This window comes from Neovison vison, chromosome 3 (assembly GCF_020171115.1).
Source record: "Neovison vison isolate M4711 chromosome 3, ASM_NN_V1, whole genome shotgun sequence".
Lineage (NCBI taxonomy): Eukaryota > Metazoa > Chordata > Mammalia > Carnivora > Mustelidae > Neogale > Neogale vison.
The window spans coordinates 93,080,429-93,096,398 of NC_058093.1; the positions used below are offsets into that span (position 1 = coordinate 93,080,429).

The 15,970-nt window shown below is 35.2% G+C and overlaps 1 protein-coding gene across 2 annotated transcripts in view; it reads right to left on the reverse strand.

Moving 5' to 3' along the window:
- Window positions 1-15,970, reverse strand: part of HNMT (histamine N-methyltransferase) — a 45,766-nt gene that overhangs the window by 20,998 nt on the left and 8,798 nt on the right. For both annotated transcript variants that reach the window (XM_044242559.1, XM_044242558.1), the window contains exon 3: window positions 11,616-11,668. In XM_044242559.1, coding sequence (XP_044098494.1) covers window positions 11,616-11,668 — 53 coding nt within the window. The remainder of the gene's footprint in view (window positions 1-11,615; window positions 11,669-15,970) is intronic.

Here is a 15,970-nt window from a genome sequence, read left to right on the forward strand (position 1 = left end):
TATTTCTTTCCTTCTGCTGGCTTTAGGTTTTGATTGTTGTACTTCTTCTTGCTCCTTTTGCATGAAGTTCGGTTTTTGTTTGAAATTTTTCTTTCTTCTTGAGGTCAGCCTGAATTGCAATAAACCCTTCTAAGAACTGCTTTTGCTGCATCCCAAATGTTTTAGACTGTTATGTTTTCATTTTAATTTGTTTCCATGTACTTTTTAATTTCTTCTTTGATTTCCTGGCTGACTGATTCATTGTTTAGTAGTATGTTATTTAACCTCTATGTATTTGTGGTCTTCCCAAATTTTTTCTTGAGGTTGACTTCTAGTTACATAGTGTTGTGGTCAGGAAAAAAAAATGCACAGAATGACTATGATCATCTTGAATTTTTTTGAGACTTATATTGCAACCTAATATATGATCTGTTCTGGAGAATATTCTGTGTGCACTAGAAAAGAATGTATATTCTGCTGTTTTAGGATGGCGTGTCCTGAACATATCTATTAAATCCATCTGTTCCAGTATGTCATTCAAAACCATTGTTTCCTGGTTGATCTTCTGTTTAGATAATGTGTCCATTGATGTAACTATTAAAGTCCCCTACTATCACTGTATTATCAATTAGTTCCTTTGTATTTGTTAGTAACTTTTATGTATATTGTGTTCCTATATTTTGCATGCATAAATATTTAACAATTGTTACATCTTTTTGTTGGATGGCTCCCTTTATTATTATATATTGTCTTTGTCACTTCTTAGAGTCTTTGTTTTCAAGTCATTTGTCTGATATAAGCATTGATATTCTGGCTTTCTTTTGACACCCATTTGCATGATAAATCCCCTCCTTCTCAATCTTCAGGTGTCCTTAGGTCTAAAATGAGTCTCAGAGGCACCATATAGATGGGTCTTATTTTTTTATCCATTTTGTCACCCTACATCTTTTGATTAGAGCATTTAGCCCATTTATATTCAAAATAATTATTGATAGGTATGAATTTATTATCATTTTATTTGTTTTATGGTTGTTTTTGATATTTCCTCTGATCCTTTGTTCTCTTTCTCTCTTTCATGGTGTGCTGATTTTCTTCAGTGAAATATTTGGATTTCTTTTTATGCTTTACATATTTATCAGTGGTTTTTAATATATGGTTACCACTAGGTTTGCTTATAACCTCTTCTGCATATAGCAATCTTTATTAAGTTGATGGTCATTTAGGTTTGAACTCATTCTTTACTCTTCTCCTTCCCATGCCGTAGGTATACATTGCCATATTTTGCATTCTTTTACTTTGTGAATTGACTGATTTTTTAACAGAAATACTCATTCTTACTGCTTTTGTGTTTCCTGCCTTTATACTGTCACTTTTGGTCTCCTCTTTTTGCTCAGAGTCCCTTTTCCTATTTCGTGAAGACTGGTTCAGTGGTCATGAACTCCTTTAGTTTTTGTTTGTCTGGGAAACTCTTTATATCTCCTTGTATTCTGAATAATACCCTTGCTTGATACAGTATTCTTGGCTGCAGATATTTCCCATTAGCACTGTGACTATATCATGGTACTCCCTTCTGGCTTGTTAAGAAAAGAGTTGGCTTGAAAAATCTCCTGCTAGCCCTGTGGGTTTTCCCTTGCATGTTATTGTCTTCTTTTGTCTTGCTGCTTTTAAAATTTTTTTCCTTATCATTATATTTTACCAATTTAATTACAATATATCTTGGTATGGATCTGCAGTTGTTGATTTTGGTGAGAGTTCTCTGTGCTCTTGGATCTGAATATATTTCCTTTCCCAGATTAGGGATGTTTTCAGTTATTATTTCTTTGCATAAATTCTCTGCCCCCTTCTCTCCCTTTTCCTGTGTTATTTTCTGTCAAACAAAATATGCTGATCTTAATTTAGAAAGTTAAATGAAAATTAATTTCTTAAAATCCCCTTCATACAAATCTCCTTCCTTTGTACCACCCCATTCCTCAAATCAGCCACAAGTACAAAATGACTTTGTTTCTCTTTTGGGGCTATGTTGAATCTTTATTTAACTTTATAGTCAGATATTTCTGTGGTTGGGATATCTCAATTTCATATGAGCCATATTTTAAATGCATCATATCTGTATTTAAAGGGATATATATATTTGAAATCCCTGACAGTGGAACTTAGAAAAAGTTCAAAAACAAGGAAAGGGGGGCACCTGGGTGGCTCAGTGGGTTAAAGCCTCTGCTTTCGGCTCAGTTCATGGTCCCAGGGTTCTGGGATCGAGCCCAGCATCGGGTTCTCTGCTCAGCAGGGAGCCTGCTTCCTCTCTCTGCCTGCCTCTCTGCCTACTTGTGATCTATCTGTCAAATAAATAAATAAAATATTTAAAAAAAAAAAAAAAAACAAGGAAAGGGGGCGGGGATCTCATCTTCTAGACAACCTTTCTCCATTCCCTGAACTTGGAGTGATATATTTAATCAGATAGCAGAGGAGTGTTACATTCTTGCTTAAAATCCAAGGTCAGCTGATTAAATATAGAAAAAAATATGAAAAGGAAAACTTAGAGGTTATGGATAGACAATACTGAGCTCAAATTTAGTATTTTCCAGAATTATCTTATATAAATTTATTAATATCTCTACCATTTAAAGTACATATGTGTAAATTAGGGATAATGTGGTCTATGCTATTGTAAAGGGCAGAGGCACTATATGGAGATCTTGTACTTCAGTTCATGATTATATAGTAATTGCTCAATAAATTGAAGCTATTTTACATTAATTCAATGAATATTTTTCAGCACCTACTAAATGCCAAGTCCTAATCATTGGAGATATAGCAATGAATAATACAGACAAAAATACTCAACTGGTATGAATAGTGATAAGTCTCATGGAGAAAACCAAGGCAAAAGGAGCAAGGGGGAAGCCATGAAGGAGAGTTTGTGAATTTTGACTGACTGGTCAAGTAGTCTTCATGTAAAAAGTGACATTTAAGAGAAAGTTTAAGATGAGGAATGAGGGAATGAAGTTTTGCCCTTCTAAATGAGCAGCTACATAATAGAATGACAACTTGTAAGAGCAGTCATCATGTATTTGTATTGTCTAGATTGTTCTTCTTGTCTTCCATCAAATGAAACACAAATCCCAGCTTGAGAACCCTAGAGTTTCCCAAAATGAGAAAATCTTCGGGTCAAGAAAATGGAGGATTAAAGACTGGAGATACCACTTGCCATTCGATTTCCTTCTATTCTTGCTTCATTTCTCATATTGAAATGCATGTGTATTCTTTAGATTAATAGCAGAAAAAATTTTATTTTATTACATGTGGCATTAAGATTATAATCTTCTATGTTCTCTCTACTAGAATATTAAGCAAAAAAAAAAATGTATGGAGAAAAATTGCCTAGATAACTCTGTGCTTAGTGATGAAAAACAATTTCAGCTATAGGTTTGCAACCACAGCAAGAGCAATCTGATGCTGAGCTGCAGTGAGAATGATAGAAGATTCTTGAAAGATCACCTCATCTCTCTCTCTCTCTCTCTCTCTCTCTTTCCTTGGGTGCCTCAGGATTGAGGCAATTCTGTCAGTATAGAAATATGAGATAGAATATTAAAATAGCTGTAGGGTCTCAGGAAGGGAATTATAAATATAAATTCTGAGTCAAAAGGGCATTGCCATTTGTTTTCGTGTGTCTTCTGGCTATTAGCCCAGGAACAAAACTGCCTGAATACTTTGCAACTGCAGGAGGCCTAAGAAGAGCCATACTACCAAAATGTTGTATGAAGTACAACTTAGAAAAAATGTCCCAAAAGGTGCCTAACACTGAAATGTAGTGATATTTGATAGACAGTTTACATGAGTTTTGCCTTAACTTTTAATTTATAAATCCTAAATGTACAGATACTTGACAGCTACTTCAACACATACATAGAAAGAAGTAAAGTCTATCCATACCATATTGTAATGTCTAAAAGTTACACTGATTTACCCTCAGTGAAGTTCTAACATTCTCCTAACTTTTCTTCCTCATGCCCAAAGACAGGACTTATAAGATTAAACTACTTGAACTGGCAAAGGTAGTCCGAGATAATCACACAGATGGTGTGATTTAATCAACACTGGCATGCATGCGTGCTCTCTCATACCTCTCTGTCTCTCAGATAAACTTCACAGGCACTCATGTGAGCCTGCAATATTAATAATCATTAAAACACAAATTTTTCTTGTTGAGGAAAATTATTAGTCATTTATACCCTTGTATGGATAGAGTCTAAGGGACTGCTACCTTCATGGAATAAAAAAACAGGAAACCATTATTACCAAATGTCTCTAAAAGAGGCAGTGGACAATTACTATCCTTTTGGCCACCATCACCCTCATAATAATGACTAACATGTACTTGGATCAGGCATGGAAGAATCTCTGTCCTCTGAAAAAAAACCTCTGCTAAGCTATAACACAGATAACATGGTTCTTAAAATATTTGTACAGGTATAATGCTATTGCCAGTGAGTCATAAATGGCCAAAGGAAAACTGTCCCAAAAACATATATGTGGGAGCAGTGCTTTGGGTATCAGCCACATAGCTAAAGTTGCTGTCAGAAGTCAATGAGTATACTCTTTATCATCATCTCTCATCAACTATAAGATTATAGTTTTAATTGGGTTTATTTTTCCTGTTCCTGGTTATAAAATGTATACCACAGAAAACTTGAGAAAAAGATATGAAGTAAAATATCAAATAAATAGCTCACCACCAGAGAAAACAAAAATTAACATTTTAGCTTATTTCCTGCTTATGCTTTTCCTTTTTTACTTTCAAATAATTTCCTTTAGTCTACCCAGGCAAGATCATTATGTATATGAACTATTTTGATTTTCTTACTTGAGAGTTAAATCATGAATATATCAAAATATACTTAAATGTGTTATTTATGGTGGCAATACTATATTCTCTAAAATGGAATAATTGTTTTAATTATCTTTGATACTATAATATAAATGTATATAAACTTACACATTTGTATGTGGAAATATATATGAATACATATTTATATGTAAATATATCTTAATATATAGTTAGTTGGTATACAGTTAATTTTTTTCTATTATGAAGAACCTGACAACAAACCCTGACTTTTTCTGCAAAAATCTTGATTTTTTTTTTTTCAGATTAATTCCAAGAACCAGAACTCATGGTTAGAATAAGCCTCTTGGGCTTTGGTAGTCTTAAAAATAAAACAAAACAAAACAAAAGACAAGGCTTAAGGACAAGGGTGCCAGATGTTGAGAAAGGATGCAGGCTGAAGAACTGTAGCACATTCTTAGAGATTTCCTCACTGGGCAAGATCAGTCTAAATGCTGGAGCTCTTGGAGATGGGGGGCAGAGGACAGGGGTACGGGGTGGGAGCAGACATGTCCAGGACCCCGTGAGGAGGGGCTGAAGCAGCAGCTGGGGCTGTGGTGGGACAACAAGGAGGTGGCTATATATTAAGTATGTCAGTATTTTTATGGTCAGAATGAACAGGTCTTTCTGTATTTGATGAATACCAGAACTTTTTTCTGATACATTACTTCAGGAAAATTTCATTTCATGCCTTTACCTTTTATACATGAAAGCTTCCATATCACTGTAATCTCATTAGTATTACATAATGGCTTTTTAAAATCTTGTCGAGTTGTTCTCAGTGAAAATTTGAACTTTTCTTCAAATAGGTTGCTTATTTTCATATTAAATATTATTAGCTAATCAAATACTTTTTCATCACTTCTATAAGTTTGTTGTTGTTGATAGAAACAAAGCTACAGAAGACCCTGGGCATTGATCCTAATCTCTGTAATCCTCAAGCCCCTTTATTAGGTTCACCATCTGCAAAATGAAGATAACAACAGACCCCCTACACTGGGTTGCATGAGTATATACATTAAATCACAAAGTTTTATTCAATAGTAAATGTCAAGTGGAAGCCTATTCACTAATTAAAGAGATTGTCCCAAACTGTCACAAAACTGACAAGATACAAATTTTTCCTTCAGCAAAATTGAACAAACCACATGCTATGGACTTCCAAGTACATTGTAGATACTCAAAACTGTGAATAAAAAGCTCACATGTTAACAGAAAAAGAATGTGGATCTATCACATTGCTTTTTATCTGTTTTACCTATATCAGGCCATTTCTGCATTCTTATGAATTCTAAGGCTGTACAACTGAGTTTATTTGCCTTTCTAAGTATACAGTCATTTAATCTGCAAATAATGGTAGTTTTGTCTTCACTCTGCTCATTATCCTGTTTTCTTGTTTCAAGCCTTATTGAATTACCCAAAACAATCTTGTTTACTCTGGTTTTAATGACAATGGTTCCAATGCTATAGCAATATGCTTGCTTCTCTCAAATTGGTAATGTAGTTATTGTTAATAATGCTTCCATTTCACTTGAAAGTTTTAAATACAATGTGGTAAACTATTTTGTTAAAATTATACGTAGTTTTAATAATATGGTTATGAATGCCTTTAACAAAATATCTGAGGCCCCAATTATGATTATCCAAAGCAGACAGTCCTAAATTCTGTAAATTAGTTAATCAATAGATTCCATATCATAGAATATCTACTAGTATGCTGCACTTGAGTAAAATAGTACTTACTCATTTCAACTTATAAGCATTACAGATTAAAATTACGTGCATGTCTAGAAGTCCCATTTAAACTCCACTTCTTCAGTATAGCCAAACATGATGTTAGCCATACCACTCTGGAGAAATGTCTACCACTTTCTAGAAGGTTACTCATGAAACCATAGATTTTTTGGACCAAAAGCACCTTTAATGCCCCCAGCATCCAAGATATCAGTGCCTAAGTCCTTTCCACAGCATGTCTGAGCAATATTTTCTAGTCTATGCTTACTCCTTGAACCACAGATAACACCTTATCTCAAGATGTGTACTTTCATTCTGGACAAGTTTGTTCAGTAAATTTTAATATTGACTCAAGAAATCTTTCTCTCTTACAACCATTGGTTCTTTAGTGGGTAGATATTCTGTAATTTGATCAACAGGAAATATCTGAAGACGGGAACAACCACATTCAATCCCCCCCTCAAGTACCGGGCTTAAAAAAAAAAATCCCTTTTCTGTATTTTTCCAGTCATTCCCAGTTTGCTGATATAAATGGTTGGCTTACTCTGGATGACTGAAAAACATTAACCTTTGGTTCCTACCACCTCCTTGCTTCTAAACTTAACACACTGGCTCTTTCTGTTCCTGTCCTAATTACATTTCCTTCCCTTCTATCCAACTAGCTTAGAAAATAAAACTTCTGTGTCACCTTAACATGTCCTTATGAACAGAGACAGAGTTAATATCCAAAAGATTAGATTTTCAAATAGCTGGTTATTACTAAGTACCTAATATCTTGTTTTCCAAGTCAATAATTAACTTTTATATTTGTTTCATAAAATCTGTTAAACTGGACTAAAGTCAAGAGACCTGCCTTTTGTTCTGCTTTGGTGATTCTCGGGCTTCTTATTTGTAGAATGAGATGTTGATGGTTTCTAAACTCTTTTCTATTTTTTAACCTCAGTAGGAATGCTGATGTCTGTGTGTTGTTGTAGAACAAGAAAATCACCTAATTGCTCTCAGCATTATGTCAACAGAATTATTACCAAAAATATGTCATGAGAGGTTTCATACTACCTATATTTCATATGTGAGTTGCTTCAGTTGATCAAAGATTATCTACAGGGACACCTGGGGGTTCAGTTGGTTAAGCTTCTGACTCTTGATTTCAGCTCAGTTCATGATCTCAGGGTCCTAGGACTGAGCTTTGCATGGGGCTCTGTGCTTAGCAGGGAGTCTGCTTGAGGATTCTCTCTCTCCCTCTTTCTCTATCCTTCCCCCGCTCTCTCTCTATAAAATAAATAAATCTTAAAAAATTATCTATAAATGTATATACCATTATATATATATATATATATATATATATATAATGACAGTTGAGTCAGTACATAAAAGGTTAATAAAAATAGAAGTAAAAAGATTGGATAAAATGAAATTATTTGTTATCATCTTATCTAATCCTTATAAAGCTTTCTGGCATTTGAACATCAGGACTGAATAGTACAGCAGGTTTTCCTTTAAGCAGAGCCCAGAGCAAAGAGAACACATTGCCCATTACAGCCTTCTGGAACATTTTTCCAGGCATAAATGTATGCAGTGTAAATTACTAGCATTCTCCTTTACCAAAAAGAATATTTTTTTTCTTCATGTACTATCCACCATAAAGACAATATTCATTAAAAATCAAATAATAATGAAACCCCATTGAGTGGCTCAAACATCAATATTCAGAGTGAACCAAAAAAACATATCCTATGAGACTTAGAATACAATGCAATTGTTCTCAGTATCTAAAAACAATTGCTAAAATGAACAAGGTATGAGTACTTCAAGACCTTGAATAAAAGCAAATCCAGTTGCTTTGTGTTTCATTAAAGCATGTCACCAACCTCTACAGAAGAGAAGCAGGAGACAAAAAGGGTACATAGTACTCCCCTGCCCATGTTTCTGAAAAGAAAACCAAATAGGCTGCCAAAGAGCATGAGTATTAAGTGATAAAAGCAGCAATTTCATTTAGAGAAGTTTTTAGTTTCTTTGCTTTTACTTGTTTTTTTTATTGTAGTGGGGAGAAGTGGTCGTACCAGTATGTATGTAGAGAAAATATTTGCACCAAAGTTATGCAGAAGATAATCTGCAGGTATCTAGGCAATCAGGAAGAGAACATTTACACAGTGAAACCATACAGGTCTATAAGCTAAGAAGGAAGTAGAATCTTGTACCATACAATATGGGAGCTAAGCACAAGTACTAGACAGGGCCAGTGGCCTTGTTTGCCATGGATTGGAGTTCAGTGACTGACTTGAAAGGATACTGATGTCAAAGGATAATGCAAAACTCTCAGGTATCCTGTAGATTGTAGAACATGTGGAGAGACCATTTCTCTAAAAGATAGGAAGTTCCTCATTGTATAGTAATATACTGTTCTTCTGCCCAGTGCTTGCAGTTAGGCAATGACAGGTTATCAAATAAGCATGTCCCAATTGGTATGTGAGCATTCGAACTAAGTAAATGGGGTCCTCGCACTATAAAGCAGTGCTTTTTCATGCCAGGAACACCTAGACCTAGGAATTTTAAATAAAACAGTTTTTATTTCATATAGCTGATTTGCTTAAGCAGAGAATGTTAAGTATCTATAGCTTGAATTTCCCTTGGAGTTCTTCTTATATTTCTGATCAATTTCTTATGAAGAGTAACCTTAAAGGGCACCCATATTCTCTCCCCAAGGCAGAGCCTATTATTAATACAATGTTAGGGCTCAGTCAGAAAAATTCCAAGTGTTGCTTCCTTTGTTTTGATAAGTTCTCTATATTAGCTCCTATGTACACCTCTGTGTAAGGAATCACTGTGCAGGCCAAATGTTCCTTTCTCTAGATAGCTTATAAGCATCTGGACAAATTTACATTAGAAATTCAATTAACTTTATATTAAAAGGTCAATTAACTTGGCCATGATAGAGATTGTTTTTAATTACTTTTCCTTGTAGGGCTTCTCTTCTTGTCCAAGCACAAGTGACACTATCAAATGATAGTCTCACTGCCTGTTGGGTGCCTGAAATTCATATGCAAAACTCACTGGAAAAACTGTCTTGATTAAATGAATTTACTTTTATAATCCTTAGGACTCAGAATATCAATAAGCAATGATAGGATATTTTCACTTAAGCAATCTCTAAAATACTGTTCATGACAGTATCCTTCATTATTTGTCCTTGCTGGTTTCTATTTTCTTGGTAGAAGATGCTAATAAACAAACATTATTTTAAATAGTTAGCCCTCATTACATCATATCACACAGTATATTGTATGAAAAATGAATAAATGACTACATTAAAAGCAAATGATTCTAATTCCTCTAGAGGACTCTTAGTTATCTTTGGGTTCACATGGGTCACAATTTAACTTACTCACATGTCACTAGAGCATTTATACTTGAGAAACCCAAGAGATCACCACTTGACACTATATAACATGTTGTAGTATAGTGTCTACTTCTTACCAGGAGGTAGCCAATACTAAGCTATCACTTAATCAAAATAATAAAAATCAAAAGTATCACTTAAGCAAAAATAATAAAAGAAACAAAGGAAGAAAGAAAGGTATAAATATATAAGTAATATATATAACTATACTTTACATATGAATATATTAACTCAGATCTCCAGGTGACCAGCAACTTAAAAATAAAACAAACACTACTCAAGAGTTATGAGGGGAAGTCTTCAAATGAAATTTTTTGTTTTATTTTTGAAGAGGGGACAAGCTTGTACCTAACAGGAGTGGTAACAATGTGCTAAGCATGATATAAACTTTATCTGTATAGTTCTCACTACAACCCTATGGGGTAGAATTCATTGTTTCCATTTTACTGAAGAGTAAACCGAAGCTCTAATGGCAGAGTCAGAAACTACACCCACATCAATCTGCCTTTTCAGACATCCATTTTCTCCTAGGAGATACAAGCACAGATCTAAGAGTAGTGAGGCCATGAAGTGCTTGTAAAAGTGGATTTGGGAGTGTGTTGGAGGGGAAGTTTGGGAACTGAATCCAAGGAAGGGAAAGGTTTTGGCCAGTGTAACTCAAAGAGTGGGGCCATAAGAGTATAAATTAACTATGTCATTAAACATATTTTCCCCCTATATTGATAGTTTCTCAATGAAGGGAGCTGTGCACTGATTTACATTTTAGTGCATGCTTCTTTGTCTCCTCCTGGACCATTAACAGTTTGCAAACCAGCAAGCCGTCCATGAACCACGCATAGGTGGCACAAGCGTAAGGAATATCCTGTGAAATTTTCCTTTACCGTGAACAATTAAATGATTTTGGATAAAAGTTACCTTTAAATTTACTCTATGTGTTTTTCCATTTATAAAAAAGTATTAAAAAGCCACTTCAGGGCACGTGGGTGGCTCCGTCAGGTAAGCATCTGCCTTCGGCTCAGGCCATGATTCCAGGGTCCTGGGATTGAGTCCCATATCAGGCTCCCTGCTCAGTGGGGAGTCTGCTTCTCCCTCGATAGCTCCCCCTGCTCATGCTTGCACTCTCTCTCTCTCATTCCCTCTCTCTGTCAAATAAATAAAATCTTAAAAAAATAAATATTAAACGCTACATCTTATCCATATTTCTATACTAATGAAGGCTTAAATTTCAAGTGTTATAAAATTATGAGGGCCTTTTTTTTTTAAAAAAAAAAGATTTTATTTATTCATTTATTTGACAGAGATCACAAGTAGGCAGAGAGGCAGGCAGAGAGAGAGGAGGAATCAGGCCCCCTAGTGAGCAGAGAGGCTGACATGGGTCTTGATCCCAGGATCCTGGGATCATGACCTGAGCCAAAGGCAGAGGCTTTAACCCACTGAGCCACCCAGGTGCCCCTTATAGGGGCCTTTAATCTTAGTTGAAGTAATACTACTCTTGCGAGTTTTAATAAGCCAATCTCCTCCAAAAGCAAAGAAAAATAGTTATCTTAAAGAACGAAAAATATTGCTATCAAACAGGACGATGGTTGGGGTGAAATACAAATTTTAAAAATGTGTTATTCATACCTGCACCTCCGCCAATGCTTAGAATCTTAATTTCAGATTTTCTATCACCAATCCTGAAAAAAAAATTGTCATTTAAGAAAAATGTGCTATGTGCTTTGTAAAATCTGATTATTGAATCTAGTTGAAGAGAATAAACTAAAATTATAATGAACAAAAACTAGGTCAACATGAAAGGTCACACTCAGGTCAGTGGTTACACTGCTGTGCTTAGAAATCTTTAGGAAATATGTTCTACTCATTAATGACTTTGAACTGTGAGACTTTTGAAAAGAGCACTATAAACATTTCAGAGACAGGAAATGCCATTTGTTTAGAGATTGTATGGAGAAAAAAAAAACAGATAAAGTGAGCCTTTGAGTCTAGTGAGCTAATAAGCCAACCATTATAGTAGAAGGAAGGCTAAGGTGATTCATACTGTACATATGCTTTCTTCTTTCTTGAGAACTTCCTTTCAATGAACAAATATTTTTAAACATTTATTGTGTGTCCATATTTAGCATTAGGGATATAAAAATGAATAAAACTCTGTTTTGTTCTTAAGTTAAAATGTGAGATAATACAACCCATTATTAAGAAAAGGGAAAGATGGCAAAGTAGGAGGATCCTAAACTGATCTCCTCCCACAGACACACTGAGGCCACAATGACATATAATACAACTCACCCCGAAAACAACCTGAAGACTAGCAGGAGATTTTACACAGCTAAAGACAAAGAAGCCATATCAAGAAGGGTAGGAGGGGTAGAGGTATGGGAGGAACCAAACCCGCAGCATGGCAACTACAGGCTGGAGGGGTATCAAAGGCAAGGAGATCCTTCCTAAGGTGTGAGGGGGTGAAGCCCCACCTGCACCCCGTGTTACAGGAACTATACCAGGAAGACAAGCCTTCAGAAAATCTGGCTTTGAAAAATCAGCAGGAATTAACTCCAGGAGAGCCAGGCCATAGAAAATGGAGACTCTGCTCCTAAAAGGTCAGCACACAATATCACTCAATCAGAGACCCAGTACAGAGACAGAAGTTTGAAAAGTACCTGGATGTGTAGGAAGAAATGTATTGACTAATCTCAACGTTTGTGCTGGAGGGTAGAAGCTTTCTCCAGGAATGGAAGTTTTGGCAGGCCTCATTTTTCTTGCCCTTTTTCAGTCTAACTAGCTAGATGTTGTTAGTAGCCAATGTTGCTACTCTCCATCTACTGCTTGCTCTTCCTGGCAAACCCCTGCAGACCTGCCCCAGCAGGTAGCCCTTCAAAGCAGGTCCTACACCACCACACCCAGAAGACAACCCTACCTGGGACCAGTGCCCCACAAAAGTGGTTTCTTCACTGAGGATACTAAGGGGCAGCCCCACCCACCAGCAAACCTGCAGTAATTGTGGCCAAGCCTCTCTGAAAGCTGTGTTGGGAGCTTACACCACTGACCAGCAAATGCACAGAAGCTATAGCTTGGTGTGACAGCCATCCAAGCTATTGGCCATCTCTGGCCATCATTGTGCTCACAGTAGTTGCAATGTGATCACAATAGGAGGGTATGGAAAGCCCACACAAGGGACACCCCTGGAGCACCTGGTTCTGGCGAATGGGGGCACTGCATTACTGGGACCCACAGAATGCCTTCTACATAAGACCACTACTTTCAAGACCATGAGATATAGCTGACCAACTAATGCACAGAAATAAACAGAGTATCAAAGAAAACTAGAAGACACAGGAATATGCTCCAAACAAAGAACAAGACAAAATATCAGAAAAAGAACTAAACAAAACAGATAAGCAGGTACCTGATGAAGAAATGAGAGTAATGTTTATAAAGGTGCTCACCAGATTTGGAAGAGGAGTGGATGAACTCTATGACGACTTCAGTGAAAACACAGAAAATGGAAAAAAGAACCAATCAAAGCTAAAGAATACAATAACTGAAATGGAAAATATACTAGAGGGAATCAACAGCACATTAGAGAATGCAGAAGAACAGAGCAGCAATCTGGAAGTCAGGATAATGGAAAGCACCCAAGCTGAACAGCAAAAAGAAAAATTTTCAAAAAATGAGCATAGGTTAAGGGACCTCTGTACATCAGGAGTACTAACATTTTAGGGGTGCCAGAAGGAAAAGAAGGGGCAGAAAACTTACTCAAAGAAATAACTGCTGAAAACTTCACCAACCTGTGGGAGGAAGCAGTTTCAGGAATAACAAGAGAGCCCCAAACAAGGTGAATCAGAGGAGGTCTACACCAAGATACATAATAATTAAAATGCCAAAAACTAAAGATAAGATGAAAATCTTAAAAGCAGCAAGAGAAAAGAAAGCACTTATGTACAGAAGAAATCCCACAATGCTATAACCTGATTTTTCACCAGAAGTTTTCCAGGTCAGAAGATAGTGGCTTGCAAGATGTATTCAATGTGCTGAAAGAAAAGCAGCCTACAACCAGGAGTATTCTACCTGTAAGATTAACATCCAGAATTGAAGGAGAGATAGTTTCCCAAACAAACAGAAATTAAAGCAGTTCATCACTAAAGCAGACTCACAAGAAATGTTAAAGGGACTTCTTTATGTGAAAAAGAGAAAGCCATAACTAGAAATAAGAAAACTATGAAGGAAAAAAAATTCACTGGTAAAAATCAAATAAAGCTAGGATGAAGGATAAAACATAAAAGTAATGAAATAAATTCTATCTACAAAAATTAGTTAAGGATTACACAGAATAAAAAGTTATAAAATATGATATTATATACATAAAACATAGAACAGAAGTAAAAATGTTTTTATTTTAGAATGTGTTTGAATTTAAGCAACCATAAACTTAATATAGACTGTTATATACATAAAATGTTATATGTGAACTTCATAGTAACCACACACACACACACACACACACACACACCTATAGTAGATACACAAAAAGTAAAGAGAAAGGAATCCAAGCTTTACACTAAAGAAAGTCATCAAATCACCTGGCAATACAGCAAGAGCAAAACAAAAGAGAAGAGCTACGAAAACAATTATTAGCAATTGTAAATATTTATTCACCCAACAGAGAGACACCTACATATATAAATCAAATATTATCAGACATAAAGAAGTAACAGTAATACAATAAGAGTAGGGGAATTTCATCCCACTTACATCAATAGATAGATCATCCTGGCAGAAAATTAATAAGCAAACAGTGGCAGATATTTTTCAAGTGCACATAGACATTCTCTAAGACAGATCATATTAGCTTACAAAACTTATATCAATAAACGTAAGAGAAGTGAAATTACATCAAACATCAGAAAAGATCACAATATAAAACTAGAAATCGATTATAAGGAAAAAAAGGGGGGAAATGGAGGCTAAGCAGCACACTACTAAAAAAACCAATGAGTCAACTAAAAAATCAAAGAGAAAATTTTTTAAAAATACCTGGAGAAAAATAAAACTGGAAACACAGCAGTGCAAAATGTTTGGGATGCAACAAATGCAATTCTAAAAGGGAAGTTGATAGTGATACAGGTCTACCTAAGAAACAAGAAAAATCTCAAACAATCAAATCATACACCTAAAGGACTAGAAGAAGAATAAATGAAGCTTGAAGTTAGTAGAATGAAGGAAACAATAAATATCAGAGAGGAAATAAATGAAATCAAGACTTAAAAAACAATTGGAAAGATCAGTGAAACCAAGAGCTGGTTCTTTGAAAAGTTAAACAATTCATAAACCTTCAGTCAGATTCATTAAGAAAAGTGGAGAGAGAACTCAAATAAAATCATAAATGAAAGAGAAGTTACAACTGACACTACAGAAATACAAAGGATTATAAGAAATACTATGAAAAATTATATGCAAACAAATTATACACTGAGAAATAGAAGAAATGGATAAATTCCTAGAAAAATCTAATCTTCTAAGACTGAATCAAGAATAAATAGAAAAATCTTAACAGGCAGATTACTATTGACAAAACTGAATCAGTAATCAAAAAACTTCCAACAAACAAAAGTCCAGGACTAGATGGATTCACAGGAGAATTCTACCAAATATTTAAAGAAGAGTTAATACCTATTATTCCCCAAACTATTCCAAAAACTGGAAGAGGAATTAATGCTTCCCAATTCATTCTGTGGGTCCAGCATTGCCCTCATACCAAATGAAATAAAAATACTAATTTTTTAAGAAATTACAGACCAGTATCCAACATAGATGCATAAATTCTCAACAAAATGTTAGCAAACCAAATTCAACAACACATTAAAAGGATCACTCACCATAGTCAAATAGGATTGATACTGGGATACAAGGATGATTCAATATCTGTTAATCAATCAATGTGATATACCACATTAACAAAAGGAAGGACAAAAATCATATGGTCA